We start from the raw sequence: 17,817 nt of genomic DNA, 5'->3' as shown, positions 1-17,817 counted from the left end.
CATGTATATATATACATACATATATATATATCTTTTTGTTAAATAATGCCTTCTCTGGATGGGGAAGAAGTGAGTTAGCTGGGTATTTTAATGTAATGAATAATTTTTTAAAACACCCCCAAATATATTTATTGATATCTTTTATTATTTTTTTGCTTACATTTCCCCCTATGCCTTTATCATTTAATTATTTATTTTTCCTTGTTATTTATATGGAACAGTGGCTAGAGTACTGATTCTAGAGTCAGGAAGATCTGAGTTTAAATCCAGCTTCAGACAAATCTTTGTCTGCTTTAGTTTCATGAACTATAAAATGGGGATAATATGAGTACCTACCTCCCACAGTTGTTGTGAGGTTCAAATAAAATTACATACATAAAGTGCTTAGCAGAATGCCTGGCATGTAGTAGGTACTCAATAAATTCCATCCCTCTTCCTTCTCATCCCCCTTACAGAAAGCCATCCCTTACAACAAGGAATTGTTCTTCTACTAAAATTTTTTATCAATGGCATGCATATAGGCATTGAAGGCAGGCTGACAAAATCTGTAGATAATAATAAGTTATTGTTATAGCTCATACTTATATAGCACTTACTATGTGCCAGGCACTGTGATAAGTGATTTACAATTATTTATCTTATTTGATGCTCACAACAGTCCTGAGTTGTCGTTCAGTCATTTCAATTGTGCCCAAGTCTTTGGGACCCTGTTTGAGATTTTCTTGGCAAAGATACTAGACTGGTTTGTCATTTATTTCTTCTGCTTATTTTGGAAACTGAGGCAAACAGGGGTAAATGGCTTGCCTGGGATCACACAATTAGTAAGTGACTGAAGTCAGATTTGAACTCAGGAAGATGTCTAGATCCAACACTCTATCCTCTGCACCACCTAGCTACCCCAATGACTCTGGAAGGTGGGTGCTGTTGTTAAACCCATTTTATAAATTAAGAAACTGAGACAAACAGAAGATAAGTGACTTCTCCAGGATCAAACAGCTATTAAATATCAGAGGCTGGATATGAACTCATTTCACAATGACTGCAGACCTGGAATTCTATCCACTGTAGCACCTAGGTGATACGATGCTGGTGCAAATGCTAATATATTTGATGGCAGAGTAAAGATCCAAGAAGATTTGGAATGACTAAAACACTAAGCTAAATCAAATAAGATTAAATGTATAGTTTTACACTTGGGGGGGAAAAATCAACATCACTTATACAAAACAATTGAGGCAGTGTAGACATGAATTTATCTAAATAAGATCAAGCTGCTTCAGTGGAGTGAAAACTTAAAGAGAGAACAGCATGATATGGAAGTCAAAAGTTAATGTGATCTGGGCATCTAGGTGGCTCAGTGGAGAGAGAGAAAGAGAGGCAGGCCTGGAGATGGAAGATCCTGGGTTCAAATCTGAACTCAGTTTTCCAGCTATGTGATCCTGGGCAAACCACTTAACCCCAATTGCCTACCACTTACCACTTTCCTGCTTTGGGACCAAAACTTAGTACTCTTAGAAGAGTAAGGATTATTTAAAATTTTTTCTTTGAGTAAGAATTAGATTAAAGGCTAGTTATGGTGGTAGTAAAAAAAAAAAGTAAACATACATAAAAATTTATTGCTTTCATTTGGCATAGATATCAGCCATCAGTGCACATCCACAATCTTGTCCAAAGTAAGATAACTATTCATGCATTGTCTATTTCAACCTTGAGGCTGTTTAAAAATCAAGGACTATGAATGTGTCTCAATAAGTTCCAACGTATCTTCTCCTTCCCTAGACTCGTTCTCAGGGTCTCTCACATTTAACCACTAGACAGGCATAAATCACCCACCAGTTTGAGTTCAAGGTTATCTTAAGTTTGGTTCAGTTTCAAGGTTTAGCCAGCACTGATTGCATAATTAATCACCCTGAGCTCTGACATTCTCATTAGGTGAAAATGAAAATTGTTAGTAGAAAATCATGAGATCAGAGTCTGAATGCAGACTCCTTTGAGTAATATGAAATTTTAAGCTTTTCTACATATTCTCAATTATAGAGGCCACAGATAAGAAGTCAGAACAGTACAGAATTCTCAAGAGAAGGCCTGGTGTACCTAGTGTAGATTCTAAGATGTTATCTATACTGGGACAGACACTTCCAGTTACCATATGCTCTAAGAACAGAGTTTTCTTATTTTGAATAACAGTTCATTTATGTAGCACTTTAAGGCTTACCTAATACTTAAATCAAATCCCTACACAAATATTATTATTATCTCCTATTAAAGATTAGGAAATTGAGGCAAAGAGAGGGTTCAATGAATTACCCTTGTTTACCCAGCTAAGTGTCTGAGCTGGGACTCAGAATTCCAGACTTTCAAGTTGATATTCTTATGTAACATCTTGTCTTAAAGTTTTAAAGTCAGAAACCATACAGAGATATGTTGGAATATGGCATAAAAGCAACAATCTCATTAAGTATATGTGAGAAGTCTGGGGTCTCAAAAACAAATCTGTGTACAACTGAGCAAATAAGAGTTTTATATAAAAAGAAGATTGTCATTTCAGTTCTCCTTGTCTCCATTTTCTCCTCTGTATGGAAGAGGGTTGGATAAACTGAGCTGCCTGTAAGATACCTTTTAGCTCTGATACTTCATGATTCTACACTTCAATGCACCTGTGATTTCATCAACAAGAGCAATCCCTCTAAAGGTACAATTAGCAATCCTTGATCGACACTTTCTCATCTTGTGGGATTCTTGTCCATGGTCTCCCAGGACTCACAGAATCAGATAATTTGAAAGGTAGAAGGATATTAACAGTTATCGACTCCAGTTCATAAACCAAAGGAATCATCATTATCAACATATCTGAAAAAGAGACTGAAAAACTTCTTCCTGAAGATTTCTACAGAGGGGAAACCAACTTATTACCTTTCTTGGTCTGTTCCACATTGGTTCAGCTGAATTGTTAGAGGGAAAATTTTTTTTAAATATTGAACTCAAATTGTTCTTTCTGTAACCCATTAATCTTGTTTCTGCCCACAGAGGCTAAATGGAAGAAGTCTAATCTCTCCTCCATATGACAGTCATAATTCTTGAATCCACATCTACTCTCCAGACCTCTCATACAAAAACCCTGAAACAAGAGTCCTAATTTTCTACTTCTGATTTGTGGCAGAGGCTACCCATAGATACTGTGGGCAATGTCAGCAGAAAGCAAGTTCTAGTAGATCTTATAAATGCTGGAAATGCTCTGAAAATAGTCTTAGGGGCAGATAGTATCTGCTACCTCCCAGATAATTTTGTCTATACTCACCCCCTATATGTCCTTTCCTCTCATTCATCTCTCAATCCCTGGCAAACTGGTTTCTGATCTCATCTCTAAACCTAACTGGTTATCTCCAAAAATACCAATGTCTTAATCCCTCTCAACCCATCTGCTGCATTTGATGCTATTGACCATGTTTTCCTCTTGGATATGCTTTTCTTCTTGGAGTTTTCCTGAGACTAGCTTTTCCTGGTCCTCTTCCTACTATCTGACCACTCTTTCTCAGTCACCTTTATTGGATCATCATTGAATCATCCTCTTCTCTTCTCTCAGTGGGTGACCTCTTCAGCTTCCATGGATTGTCATTTCTATGCAGATATCATCAAGATCTTTTTATCTAGTCCAAGTATCTCTCCTGACTCCACTCCTATATAACAAATTGTCAATTAGACAATTAAAAATTGGTTGTTGGGGGTAGCTACACAGCTCAGTGGATTGAGAGCCAGATCTCAACATAGGAGGTCTTGGGTTCAAATATGATCTCAGACATTTCCTAGCTGTGTGAGCCTGAGCAATTCACTTAAACATCCTTTGCCTAGTTGTTATCATTCTTGCCTTGGACCAAATATACAGTGTTGATTCTAAGATGAAAGGTAAGGGCTTTAAAAAAAACCAAACAACTGCATGTCTCAAAAACATCTCAGACTTAATATGTCCAAAGCTCAGCAAATCTTTCTATCCCAGTCCAAATATCTCTATTTGTCAAAAGCATCACCAATACTCCAGTTTTCCAAATTTATTATCTGAACATTATTCTCAACTTCTTTATTCTCCTTCCAAACCCCTACATCCAATCAAATTCACACTTAATTTTTGCTGTGTTTAACCCAAGGGCAAGAAAATAGAAGCAAAAAACAAACAATAAACCACCAAACACCTTCTATACACAAATAATCCTTTTCGAAGTTGCTATTTAGAAATGAATATTATTAAATATACATTAGAATACATGACCCAAAATTAAGCCCTATGCCTCCACCACCACCATTATCATCATCATCATCATCATAGTAAATGACTAGAATGTATATAGTATTTAAAGTTTGTAAAGTACTTCATTAATAATATCCCATTTATCCTCACAACAACCCTGGGGTATACATGCTTATAAGTATCCCTGTTTTATAGATAAGAAAACTGAGGTAGATAGAAGTTAAATGGTTTACATAACTAGTAAGGGTCAGTAACTTTTTTGAACTCAGGTCTTCCTCATTCTGGGTCCAAAGCTCTAACCATGGTATAAACTAGATGCTGGTACACTATAAAAAATAAAAACTTAGTTTGACAAGATTAATGGTAACTAAAGTGTCCTGAGGCTGTAGCATAGTTGTGTTGGGTAGGATTTGTAGGTATATTCTAACAATAACAGAACATGAAAATGATTAATATAACCTCTCTTAATCTCTTTCAAAGCTGCTTGTCCCTCCTTTTAAAATGAAACGTAAGCATTTTCCATCCAATCTGCAAGTATAGTTAATATTCAGAGAGAAAAGACGAAAGATATTGTAATAAGAGAAATGAGTTAATCTGACAAGCACTTAGTTTTAGGAATAAATCATCTTGGATATTTGTTAATGAATAGCGGATAATAAGCTCTCCCAACTTCCCCAAGCATCATCTATTTGGGAACAAACACAACAATCTTAAAATCCCTGCTTTTAATTATGTAGTGAGCTATAATTGAGGCCAAAAGTTTATTTTTTATTTCTCAAATTATTGTAGCTATGTTTAAAGTAGTTTACTAGAGCCAAGCCTGAAGGTCCTGGTTTCAGATCTGGCCTGACACTCCCTAGCTGTGTGACCCTGGGCAAGTCACTTAACCCTCCCACTCTCCCCCATGCCTAACCCTTACCACTTTTCTACTTTGGAACCAATACATAATATTGATTCTAAGATGAAAGGTAAGACTTTAAAAAAAATTTTTTAATAGTTTAATAGAAAATCTTTCTCTCTCTCTCTCTCTCTCTCTCTCTCTCTCTCTCTCTCTCACACACACACACACACACACACACACACACACACACACACACACACAATTGTAAAAATATTAAGGCAGACACTTGCCAGCAAAATATTCACAAAAGGAAGGTTCCTCTTCTGAGATCCATATCTGTTTTTGAAACTTCCCTTTTGTTTTTGTAATCTAGAATCAAATAACTTTTTCTTTATATTCACAGAGAAGCTTCACTGATTTAAACTAGCTGGAGAAAATTTTCTGACTTTGGGGTTACAGTACTCTTGACCGTGAAAGGGCTAGAAGTTAAGTAGTAATTTGGGGAGGTCAGTTTCAACCTTGCATTTCTGAACGTGTAGTTTTCATTAATTCTAAAGGCTTAATGATTCTTGGCTAAGAATTCAGCTTTATTTTTAGAATCTTCAGCCTACAAACAAGTGTGTTCCTTAAAAAGAAGAGAATAAGAATTGATTTATATAGTGCTGGCCACTTCATAATTATCTCATTTGATCTTCCCAACAATCTTCGGAGGTAGGTGTTATCCCTACTTACAGGTGAAGAAACTGAAACAGACTAAATGACTGGCCCAGGGTTGCACAGCTAGGAAGTACCTTAAGTAAAACTTAAACTCAGGTCTTCTTGACTTCAAATACAGCACTTTATCCACTGGGGGCACCTAGCTGCCCCTTCCCTAAGAACAAGAGGTTACTCAAAAAAAATTTTATCATCTTTTGAATTCGTCTGAAGGAGAATAAATAAAATGAATGATTTTATTAAGATTTTTTAAAATTACATAAGGTAAACTATGCTTTGGGATCAAGATAAATATGAAATATCATTTGTCTAAATACCAGCAATTTTAAAATTTACATGAGATTCTCCTTTAACCTGAGCCCTAAATCCTGAGTCTATTTCTTGGAATACTTTTGATTCCAATCCACTGGGGACTTAATGCCTGTTCTTTGTAAAGTCAGGAACTTAGTTTCTATCTAAATTACCTGGGCTTTTCTCAGTCTAAAAGAGAGATCCTTCCTCAGTTACCTCTAATAATCCTAATCCAAACTTTCACCAACTTCTATTTTGCCATTCAGGGTTTTCCAGTGGAAAATTTGTCCAGACTAAAAACAACAACAACAACAACAACAACAACAAACAACAACAACAACAACAGCAGCAAAAAACAGGGCTCTACTATCCAGGTTGCTTATTGCTCATGCAGGTAAGGGTCCCTATGACTGTCAATTACAAGAGACAATAAATAATCTCTATTGGCTAACCACTTTGATGGTTTCCCAGAGACATACCAGAAGTCCAGTTAAGAGTAAACTTGATCAAGCATATTATCTTTTACATTAGTTTGTCTATGGTTTTATTTTGGAGTTTTGGTTCTATATAAGTATTCTCTTACAATAATGACCAATATGAACGTATGTTTTGCATGATAATACATGTATAATCCAGATCAAATTGCTTACCATCTCTGAGAGGAAGGGAAGAGAGGAGGGGAGACAATTTGAATCTTATAATTTTATAGAATGTATATTGAAAATTGTTATTAAGTGTTATTGGGAAAATAAAACTTCTTTGAATTAAAAAAAAAGTTAACTTGATAAGCACAGTCATGATTTTCTAAGGGTTGATCTTAGGCATGACTATTTATTATAATATAGGGAATAATATAGGGAATATGGGAAGGGAAGGATTCTACTTTGATCTATTGTTAAAAAAAAACTCTATTCTGAGAGGAATGAGACTAAACCAAACAGGGCATTTTCTGTCCAATTACTAAAATGCTTCTGAAAAAGTTTTTGGACGTTTTGAAGTGGATATGCCATACACATCTGAAAAATCACCATGTTCTGTCCAAAACAAAATATGTAGTCTTTCTTCCTTTCCCTAATTTCCATGTTATTGTTGAGGATACCACCATTTAGACAAGATCATAACTTTAGTGTCTTCTTAAATTATTTCTCTTTAAAGGAACGAAAGAAAGCTCTTACAACAAATATGCAAGGTCAAATGAAATGATTCCCACATTTGTTCTGCAAGTCCATCACCTTTGTGTAGCATGGTTCATCATGAGTTCTCTGGCATAATGGTTTGTCCTTCAATTGATGAAGGTTGTTAAATCTTTCAAATTTGGTTTTACTTATAATATTATTATATGTCTAGTTCCATATTTATCTTCTAGGAATTATGATAACAGAAAGGAAGAGTGTTTGTTGTGATAATGAAATTAAATCTGCCCTGCCCATCCTTAATCTAATCACCATAGGTGAGAATATCCCTACTTAATTCGCAAGTTGGGAGGTCTGTGACCCATGTGTGCTAGAGTGAGTGACAAATCAAAATTTTCTGACTGCCTCCTGGGCAGTCCTAAGAAAAGTGTCTGTTGTGATTGGACATGTAAACTAAGAGTAAGGCTCAGGAAGTAATGCAAAAGAAGCCCCTTTAAAAGGAGTGAAGTTCATTCAGTTCAGTTCTCTTCAGCCTGGGACTGACTGGTCCTGAAGGAGCTCTATCTAGGGCCTTGAACTTGGTGAGACTGTTCTTAAATCTTTCTCTTAGAACTACATGTGGCGAGTGAAGAAGGCTGACTACATTAGCCTCTCTGGATGTACTAGCCTCCCGGAGGCTCCCTTGATTGGGAGGAGCCATTGTGGCTAAATCCCTTGTTAATTGACTTTTAGGTTCTCTGGCTGGGACCTCTGGCGCCATACCAGAGTGAAGACAGGGAGTGAGTACATAGTCTAGTCCTTTAAGATAGATCTCTTACTTTACCCTCTTTTCATCTCTCTACTTCCACTCTTTTATATTTTGTAAATAAATTACTAAAATAATTTTATAATTGATTTTTATTAAATTCTAGGTGACCACACCTTTAAATATTAATATCCAAACAAAACCCCCCTTTTCCCTTTTACATTGTGCTGATAACTTCCTCAATCTGGAATGGAATCAAAACAGTGTGGTCCCAACAACCTCTGAAAATTTGCTACCTTGATGAATGCCATTCTGCATTTCATTGAGCTCTTTCATTTTTTGTGACATCTTACAATGGCATCATGTTATTTTCTTACTGTTGATTTGTACTACTGCTACTTACTTTGCAATTTGATATGAAAGAGAAAGGGTCCCAGCTGTATGACCCTGGGCAAGTCACTTGACCCCCATTGCCCACCCTTACCACTCTTCCACCAAGGAGCCAATACACAGAAGTTAAGGGTTTAAAAAAAAAAAAAGAAAGAAAGAGAAAGGGTATAATTGAATTCCAAAAGATTCATGCTGAAAAATATTATCCGCTTCCAGAGAAAGAAATGGATTCTGAATGCAGACCAAAGCATACTGTATTTCACTTTCCTTCTTGTTTTTGTTTTCTTCCATAAAATGACTAACATGGAAAAATATTTTCATGATTGCATATGTAAAATCTATATCAGCCTGCTCACTATCTCATAGAGGGAAGGAGAGGATGAGAATTTGAAACTCAAAATTTTTAAAAAGAATGTTAATATTTTACATGTAATTGGGGGAAATAATAAAATAATATTAATAGATATTTTTTAAAAAGAAAAAGGGCATAGCCCATGTAAGAGAGAACATGAAACAGGAATACAAGAAGACAATAAAGAAGGATGCTTTTAGAAAGACCTTGTATGAAAAAATTGGGTACAAAAATGGATGTTTTCAATGACTATCATATATTATGTTATAGCTATAAAACTATCTCAATAGTTTGTACAGCTAGAGAAAAGGGAAAGGAATAGTTAATATAGCACGGTGTGAAGAACTTTTACAAATATTATCTCATTTGATGCTCATAACAACTTTGCAAGGTAAGTAGTATTATTATCCCCACTCTACACATGATAAAAGTGAGGCAAACAGGTTAAGTGATTTGCTCAGGATCCACACAGCCGATAAGTGACTGAGGCCACATGTGAATTTAGGACTTTCTGACTCCTAGTCCAGAATTCTCTCTCTATTTACTTTGTCACTATCTGCCCTGTATTATTAATGTTAATACAACAACAATGTCCTGCCACAAACTCTACATATTGAAATTCACTGTGAAGTAGAATTTTGTGGAACTGTCACTTGATTTTATCACAGCTTGGGTCCTAATAGAAGTGCTTATTGTGCTGAGTTGATAATCCATTACACAAAGGAAAAATGACCACAGATCACTACTAGATGGGATGCTTGGCATTTAGGGTGCTAGTCAGTTTTAAATTGATTGGGTAGGGTTGGAATATCTTTAGGGAGGCAATGGAAAGATCCTTTCATCTCCATTTCGCAATAGCTCTGTTTTCTTTTTGAAGACTTCAGATTCATTTGAATCATTCTGAATTTCCAACTTGGAGATTATGGAGCTGGCTGTAGTGCCCCGAATCCAAATTATAAATTAGTTTTTTCGTATCTTTTTCTGACCTTTACCTAGGATTGAAACTGCTGAAGAGATTTTGACTTACTTTGTCATGAGAAATCAGTTTATACTTTTCAAACCCAGATCCATATTCATTACTATGGAAGAGAAAGAAAAATCTACTAGGGAATATCTTTAGCTTCTTCCTACAATACAAAAGTTTTCACATCAAAGACTTCTTTTGCTTTTTCACAGGCAAGATTCCTCCAGTCCTGACATTCTATCCACTGTGCCATCTAGAAAAAATGTCTAAAATAGCCTACCTAATCCTGCCTTTAAGTTCATATTTTATTCGTATGCACCATGATGAAGGGGGGTAGGAAGATGATAAAATTGGAGAAACTGGACAACATTAATTGTCTTAAATAACTGTCATGGACTTGTGAGCTATATACGGTCTTCTCATTTCTAGCTTCAAGCTGTCTTTCCATAGTATCACGGGAACGTGCTACCAGCTCAAGAAAGGAAAAAGTCCTAAAAGATCATCTGTAAGGACATGGAGTATGAATACATTCCAACAATTAAGAAAAAGCTCATAGCCTGCTCTTCACAACCTAATGAGTTCCATGATCAGAGCTAATCTACTCTGTAGCTAAAGCTCAGGATGTAAATGCTGAGCTGCTAACGGTGGCCCTGGGGTGCTCATGGTTTAGTGAACATAGTGGGATTTGGACTCAGGAAGACCCAAGTTGAAAACCTATCTCAGATACCTACTAGTTATGTGACCTTAAACAAGTCACTGGTTTTCTCACCTATAAAATGGGAATCATAATCCTCACAGGGTTGTTGTGAGGATCAAAGGAGATATAAAGAACTTTGAAAACCTCAGCATGCTTTATGGATGCTTGCCTCTATTTTGTTGATGTTCAGTTGGTTTTTTTAGTCATGTGTGACTCTTCATGACATCTTTTAGGGTCTTCTTGGTAAAAATACTGGAGTGGTTTGCCATTTCCTTCTCTGGCTCATTTTGCAGATGAAGAAACTGAGACAAACAAGGTTAAGTGACTCCCCCAGAGTCACACAGCTAGTAAATGTCTGGGGCCAGATTTGAACTCAGCAAGATGAGTCTTCCTGACTCCAGCTTGGCACTCTATCTATTGTGCCATATAGCTGTCCTCTATATTACAGTAGAAAAGATCTAGGATTGAGTAAAGACCTCTATGAAGGGTCAAAAACTCTCTGTGGAAGCAGGATTCTAAGACACCCAAAAATAGGAAGATAAACAATTGTTCCCTGGGATGATGGGATTGGCTATTGTTCTTGTTTACAGAATGATGTTTGAGGATGTTCTTGTTTACTGGATGGTATACTTTTACAATTCTGTGTCGTGTCTCTAGTGTTTTTAGCCATTCTGCTCTGGGTAGTAATCAACATGGATTTGTAATAGCATTGTAACATAACTCAGTGTTTTCCAGCACATTTCCCTTTGACTCACACTCTGGAAAAAGTCTGCAGGATAAAGCCTCTTACAGGTCACTTTCCAGGACCTAAGCAGATGAAGAAGTTGTAAAGATATAATTCTTCTAAGTGATGACCTTCTTTTAAACACTACCATGTCTCAAGGATAGTTTTGTATTATTTAGGACTTTTGGTTTTACATTGCCCCCATCCATAAGAAGCTTCTTCTTTCTAGAGATTTTCTTTTTCTATGTCCTTCTAGCCAGAAGACACGACCTCTTCACACTTTCCTGGGGCTGCAACAAGAACAAGAGGGGCAAAGTCCCTGAAAACAATCTTGTTTCCAGTGTTCCTCCCAAGAACCATTTTCACATCTTTGCTGCATCTTTAGAATGAGAAAGCACATTGTCCTTGAGAAGACAAAAAGGAAGATACTGTAGAAACAAGCTTAGATACCTCCATTTGAAAAAACTATCCTTGATTTAAAAAAAAGAGGGACAGGGGAGACCCATGAAAATGGGGACAGGGCCTACTTGTACAAAATATTTATAGCAGCAATTTTTGTATGGCAAAGAATTAGAAATTGAGAGATGTCCATCAGTTGGGGAATGATTGAACAAATCATGGTACATGTTGGTGATGTAATACTATTGTGCTTTAAGAAATGACAAGCAGGATGATTTCAGAAAAAGCTGGAAAGATCTGTGGGAACTGATGCACAGGGAAATGGGAGAACGTTACACAGAGTAACAGCAATACTGTACAATAATCAATTGAAAACTTGGTTCCTCTCAGCAATAAAATGATCTGGGACAATTCTGAAGGACTTCTAACAAAGAATACTATCTACCTCCATAGAAGGAACTATTAAGAGTCAGATGCAGATCAAAGCATACTATCTGTCACATTAGTTTATTTATAGTTTTATTCTGGGGTTTTGGTTTTATATGAGTATGCTCTTACAACAATGACCAATATGGAAGTACATATTGCGTGATTTTTACACACACACACACACACACACACACACACACACACACACACACACACACACAAACGCGCACACACACAAGCACACACACACTCCTGATCACATTACTTACCATCTCTGAGAGGGGAGAAGGAAGAGAAAGAGGGAGATAATTTGGATCTTACAATTTTGGAAAACATATGGAAAATTATTATTGAATGTAATTGGGAAAATAAAATATTTTAGAACTAAAAAACCCACAAAACTATCCTTGGGGCATTGAGGTGACTCAGGGGATAGAGAGCCAGGTCCACAGAAATGGAAGGTCCTAGGTTCAAATCTATTCTAAGACACTAGCTGTGTGACCCCTGGGTAAGTCACTTAACCCCCGCTGCCTAAACCCTACTGTTCTTTTGTCTTGGAACCAATACACAGTATTGATTCTAAGACAAAACGTAAGGGTTTTAAAAAAAAAAGAAAACCCAAACTATCCTTTTCCTGTTCTTTGAATCAATCTTCTGACTCTCTCTCCCCTTTTCCTCAAATTATACACTTCTATGACAAGGAAGATGCTTATCAGACAAGAAAAGTCAGCCTAATGACTCCCACATAACCCTTAAGCTTATGTCCTCTCTCAATAACCATGCTTTATAGAAGTATATATCAATTTAGACACTGTAGAAAAAGTCTAGATATAGTGACCTCTCAAAAAAGGAATATCCTCCCCTTCCATTTGCTAAATTCTATAACATATTTCAATCCTATAAAGATCAGAAATCACTTTCTAAAGAATCAGCTTGGCCAGATATCTGTAATAAAATGAATAAATCTTGCCTTCATAAAACAAAGAAAGTTTTATTACATAATAATGTTCAGGAGCAAAGCCATTCATGGGAATAAGGGCTTTCTTCCAGGCTTTAAGAGGATATATCTCAGCTAATGAAGGATTCTGAAGAAATGCTGGGAAAAGATTTCTGAGTCCCACATACAGGGCCTATCACACAAATTTGCCTTTCTTTCAGAATCACCTTTAGGTGCCTCAGAAATGCTCAAGTCACAGGCTTTTATTCACAATGAAGGAACAGAAAGCCAGGCTCAGTTTGCATTTCAGGAAGGCATAAATTTTTGAAATAGAGAATTCTCATATTCACTATTATGGAGAGGAAATACAAATCTAGTAGGGAGTATCTTTATTTTCCTTCTACAATACTTACAGTCTTCACATCATTCTCAAAGGCTTCTCTTGCCTCTTCATAAGTACAAACTTCTTCTTTGCATTCACGTTCAATATTTCCCTGTCTTATCTCCTCCAGAAAACCATTTGCTCTTGGGTGGCGCTTTAATACTGAATTGGCTTTCTCTTCAGTGAGGAAAACTGAAAAAGATGGGAGAATAAAAACACACTTCAAAAATAAATTGGTTTTAAACATTCAAAATGAAAACTGATGGTTGATGAAGAATTAGCATTCAGTGCTTCAAATCACTGACTCCCAAAGATTTCTCCCTCCCTCTATATGCCCAAAATGTCACTAGTGAACTCACTGGATATTGGCAATTTAATAATTAATTGTTTTCAGCACTTTATTTGCACTATGCAGATGCTTAAATGTAATAGCAATAGGGACAATGTGAGAGATAAGAGACTGGAGGTCAAAAGAGAATTTAAGGCTGGATAAATAGATCAGAGAATTGAATACAATGGTATGAGTGGTTGCACTTGTACATTCATCTAACAGAAAATCAAAGCCTACTTTTCCTGCAATTTAGGTTTTACCCCAATTTACTCATCATTAGTGAAAACTGTTAAATGAGATCCTAGAAGTCTTAAAAATATAAATGCAACAAACAAGTCAAGTAACATTTTTAAGCACCCTCTGGTGTGCTAAGAACTAGGGATCTGAAATGAGTTAAAAAACAGTCCTTGCCTTCCAGAAGCTCACAAATCAACAACCATTTTTAATATGTTTAAGGCACCATGCTAAGCCCTGAAATGGCAAAGAAAAGTAAAAACATCACACCATCAAGAAGCTCACAATCTAATGGAGGAAGGGAAAAAGGAAAAGGAATGAGCATTTATATAGCACCAAGTAGGAGGCAGGTACTATACTAAGCACTTTCCAAATGCCATCATTTGATCCTGACAACAATCCTGTGAGCTACCTGCAATTATCACCTCACTTTACAATTGAGGAAACTATGGCAAAAAGGTTAAGCAACTTGCCCAGGGTGACACAGCTCGTGTCTAAGGCAGAATTTGAACTCGGATCTTCTCAAGGGAGAAAACATGCAAAAAAACAAAACAAAACAATATATAAACAAGACAATGATCGGATTTGTAAAAGGCAATCTTAGAAGGAAGATTAGGGGAAATGTTTCTTGCAGAAAGTGGGATTTTTTCTGATATTGAAGTAAGCCAAGGAAGCCAGGAGGCAGAAACAAGTAGACTTATCAGTGAAAATGCATGTATTCTGCTTCTGCTCTTTTTCTCTAGTCCTCATAACCTCTGAAAGTTCTCCAAAACAGAAATACTGCACCAGAGATAAAGCAATATTACCTATTTCCATGAACAAGGACACCAAGAATCCAAATAAGGTAAAAACTCAATGAATTAAAAGTAGAGAAGGCTAATCTCTAACCTCTGATCAATTTACCAATTGTCCTTTCCCTCTCTCACCACCTACCTCTCCCTTCCCCAAGGCTGCAAGATTTGGCCCATGTTCTTGCAAGAGAACTCAACTCTGTATTCCAATCCCCACCTGAACCTAGTGTCATTGAGCTCCAAACAGCAGAAATTTGCTTGGCTTGTGACAGTAGCAAAGAGTTGTATCACTCTATGATACAACAAAGCAAGATCAGAGAACTGTGGGAAAGAGAGAACTGGGGCAGGAGATATTTGTAGAGCTCTGTGGTACTTGCATCCAGCTAAAGCCACTTCTGTCCCTTCCAAGAGTAACTTGGGGCAGAAATCAGGGGTGGCTAATCATGAATTGGCCAGCATGGAAGGAAGGAGGCTGAGATGGCTTCGAAATGTGGCCCCCATGTAAAATGCCCTCACAGGAAAGAGAATGATAAAGTGAATAAAAAAGGAAAATAAAATTTTAAAAAAGTTACTAACTACCTAGAGAGGATGAAAACTCAGAGACCTTTAGCATACACAGCAGGAAGATATTAATAGTAGGAGGGGAAATGGTCTCCAGACCAGGGAAAAGAGATTAGAGATCTATGAATAAGTATCACAAGACTAAAAGAAAAAATTCAATACCTGATGAGGAAGACACTAAATTCTGAATTTTGAAGAGAAGATGGAACCTGTTATGATTATAATAACAGATACTTTGGAGAAGCAGATAAATATTTCAGGGCCAAATAGCGCTTTAAGTTAAGAGCCAGAGATTGACAGGCTACAGTGAGGAAAGGAGGGGGTAAAACACTCCTGATTCTCAAACCTCTCCCCCTCTAACTGCTTCTGCTTCAGTTGATAATGAAGACAGGAATAAGATTCTTCTGGTGAGTTTCTGTTATGGCTGAAACCCCAATAATGTTTCTTTCTTAAATTTATATTCGTCTCAGGTCAGTTAGAGGAGATATATAGAAATTATTTATCTAACTGTTGAGGACAGAGGAGATCTTAAACTGGCAGCCAACAGGATTCAATCAAGAAGTTCAGACTGAATTGTAAGTATATTCCAAATGATTATCAGGCATAGATTTGAAGGTAAAAAGTTATATTAGGAATTAACGAGGAAAATTATATAAATCCATGAAGGGTTTAGGATAAATGAAAGGTGACCCTAAACTGTTAAATTGATGCCCCCTTCCCCCTCCTCCCTGGAGGGATGAAGCACTTAACTAAAACTGGCTCTCTTGCTATAGATAAATATCTTACTCTCTAATTACTAAATAATTATATTAATGAAGAATAGTAATGACAAATAGGCTAATCCTATGAGAAAAAATCACTAGCTTATGCTATAATGGTTTCTCAGGAGAAACCCCTAGTCAGGAGAATCAAGCAGAGTATCTGCTCACATCCAATCCCACAAATTAACTGTCTTCAACCCTTCTCAACTGCCCCTCACCCAAAGTTCTCCAGGGGGGTCCCCTGGAATTCTGGGTGAGGCTCTCCCTGTACCTTTGCAGGGATTCCATGCTTTGCATCTGCACACAACAAACCACAAATAGCAGGATATTCCTAGGTGATTTAAAAGAAATAAAAAAAAATGTGAAAGCAGAAATTATGACCTGCATAGCAGAAATAACTGGAAAAACAGAAAAATGTGAATCCAAGGTAGCAAGTCTCACAAAAGAAACAACAGAAGATAACTGACTGAGAATGAAAATACATGGAAGTGAAAGACAAGCTAGAAAAGAATCAAACAACATTTTTAAACAGCATGATCTCCATATAAGCAAAACATACTGATGTTCAAGAAAGGCTGTGTAGATGCAATTTAAGGATTAGAGGTCTTCCAGAAAAATTTGATATTGTTTAGTCCTTTCAATTGTGTCCAATTCTCCATGGCCCCATTTGGGGTTTTCTTGTAAAAACAGTGGAGTAGCTCGCCATTTTCCTTCTCCAACTCATTTTGTTGATGAGGAAACTGAAGCCAACAAGTTTAAGCAATTTGCCCAGAGTCATCCAGCTACTAAGTGTCAGAGGTCAAATTTGAACTCAAAAGACTTTCTGACTCCAGGCTTGGCACTCTATCTACCATGCCACCTAGTTGCCCAAATTTAAAACTTTTACTTCTATGAAAATGTGTCAGTTTAAGAGATAAAATATCATAAGCAAAGAATACAAAGGAGGACAGTTTCCCTGACTCATAAGAGTATATGGAGGGGGCAACAGGTGGCTCAGTGGAGAGAGAGAGTCAGGCTTGGAGATAAGAGGTCCTAGGTTCAAATCTGGCCTCAGACACTTTCTAGCTTTGTGATCCTGGGAAGTCACTTAACTCTTATTGTCTAGCCCTTACTGCCCTTATGCCTTGGAACCAATACACAGTATTGATTTTAAAGTATATGCAGGAAAGTAATCTGTAAGAAGACTGGAAAGGTAACAGTAGACCAAGTGATAAAAGGCTTTACTTGCCAAAGAGATGATTTTATATTTGATCCCATAGTCTAAAGGGGGTTAATTAAGTTTATTGAATGAGGCGGAACAGGACTGTGATACGGTAAGACCCTTTTAGGAAGATCATCTTGGCAGCTGAGAGCCTTGAGGTAGAGAGAAACCCAGAAAGCTACTGTAATAGTCTAGGTATGATGTGATGAGGCTCTATACCACTGTGGGGCACAGAAATGGAGGCATATCTGAGAAATGTTACAAAGAAGAATCAAAAGGAATTAGCAAAAGGTTAGATATAGGGAGGATGAGAGGTAGCATGCAAATAGATAATTATTAAATTTGTACATCTAACTGATCTCTTCCAAAATCTAGCTACATATTCCTATTGGAAATACCTGCTTTGTTTGACTCAAGCTTTGTTCCCTAAAACTCCCAATTTCCTAATTTCTATTCAAGGTACAATTACTCTGCAAATCTTTTTTTTTTAAACAGAAAAAACAAATGTCTTAACTTTGAATCCACTACTGACCTGCAGATTTGCATAGCAGTCAAAAAATATACAAAAGGTAATGAATAGTGCTGAAGGGGATCATTTGATTTATTATGATGTTACTAAAAACTTGAAAGTAAGATTTATGGTGCACAATTATGAATTTGAATAACATGCCCATGAATTTGACTAGGCATAACAGGA

The 17,817-nt window shown here is 36.7% G+C and overlaps 1 protein-coding gene across 2 annotated transcripts in view; it reads right to left on the bottom strand.

Annotated features, from left to right (window-relative positions):
- PRRG1 (proline rich and Gla domain 1) overlaps positions 1 to 17,817 on the bottom strand; it is a 159,706-nt gene that overhangs the window by 19,265 nt on the left and 122,624 nt on the right. The window contains exons 1-2 of one of the 2 annotated variants that reach the window (XM_044670160.1): positions 14,740 to 14,830; positions 13,273 to 13,433 (exon numbers count right to left, since the gene is read on the bottom strand). In XM_044670160.1, coding sequence (XP_044526095.1) covers positions 13,273 to 13,433; positions 14,740 to 14,830 — 252 coding nt within the window. Of the gene's footprint in view, positions 1 to 13,272; positions 13,434 to 14,739; positions 14,831 to 17,817 lie in introns of those variants that run through there. The other variant, XM_044670161.1, reaches the window with a different exon arrangement.

Source organism: Gracilinanus agilis, chromosome 3, assembly GCF_016433145.1.
Source record: "Gracilinanus agilis isolate LMUSP501 chromosome 3, AgileGrace, whole genome shotgun sequence".
NCBI lineage: Eukaryota > Metazoa > Chordata > Mammalia > Didelphimorphia > Didelphidae > Gracilinanus > Gracilinanus agilis.
The sequence above is the reverse complement of the archived record's forward strand: the minus strand, read 5'-3'. Positions and strand labels throughout refer to the sequence as shown.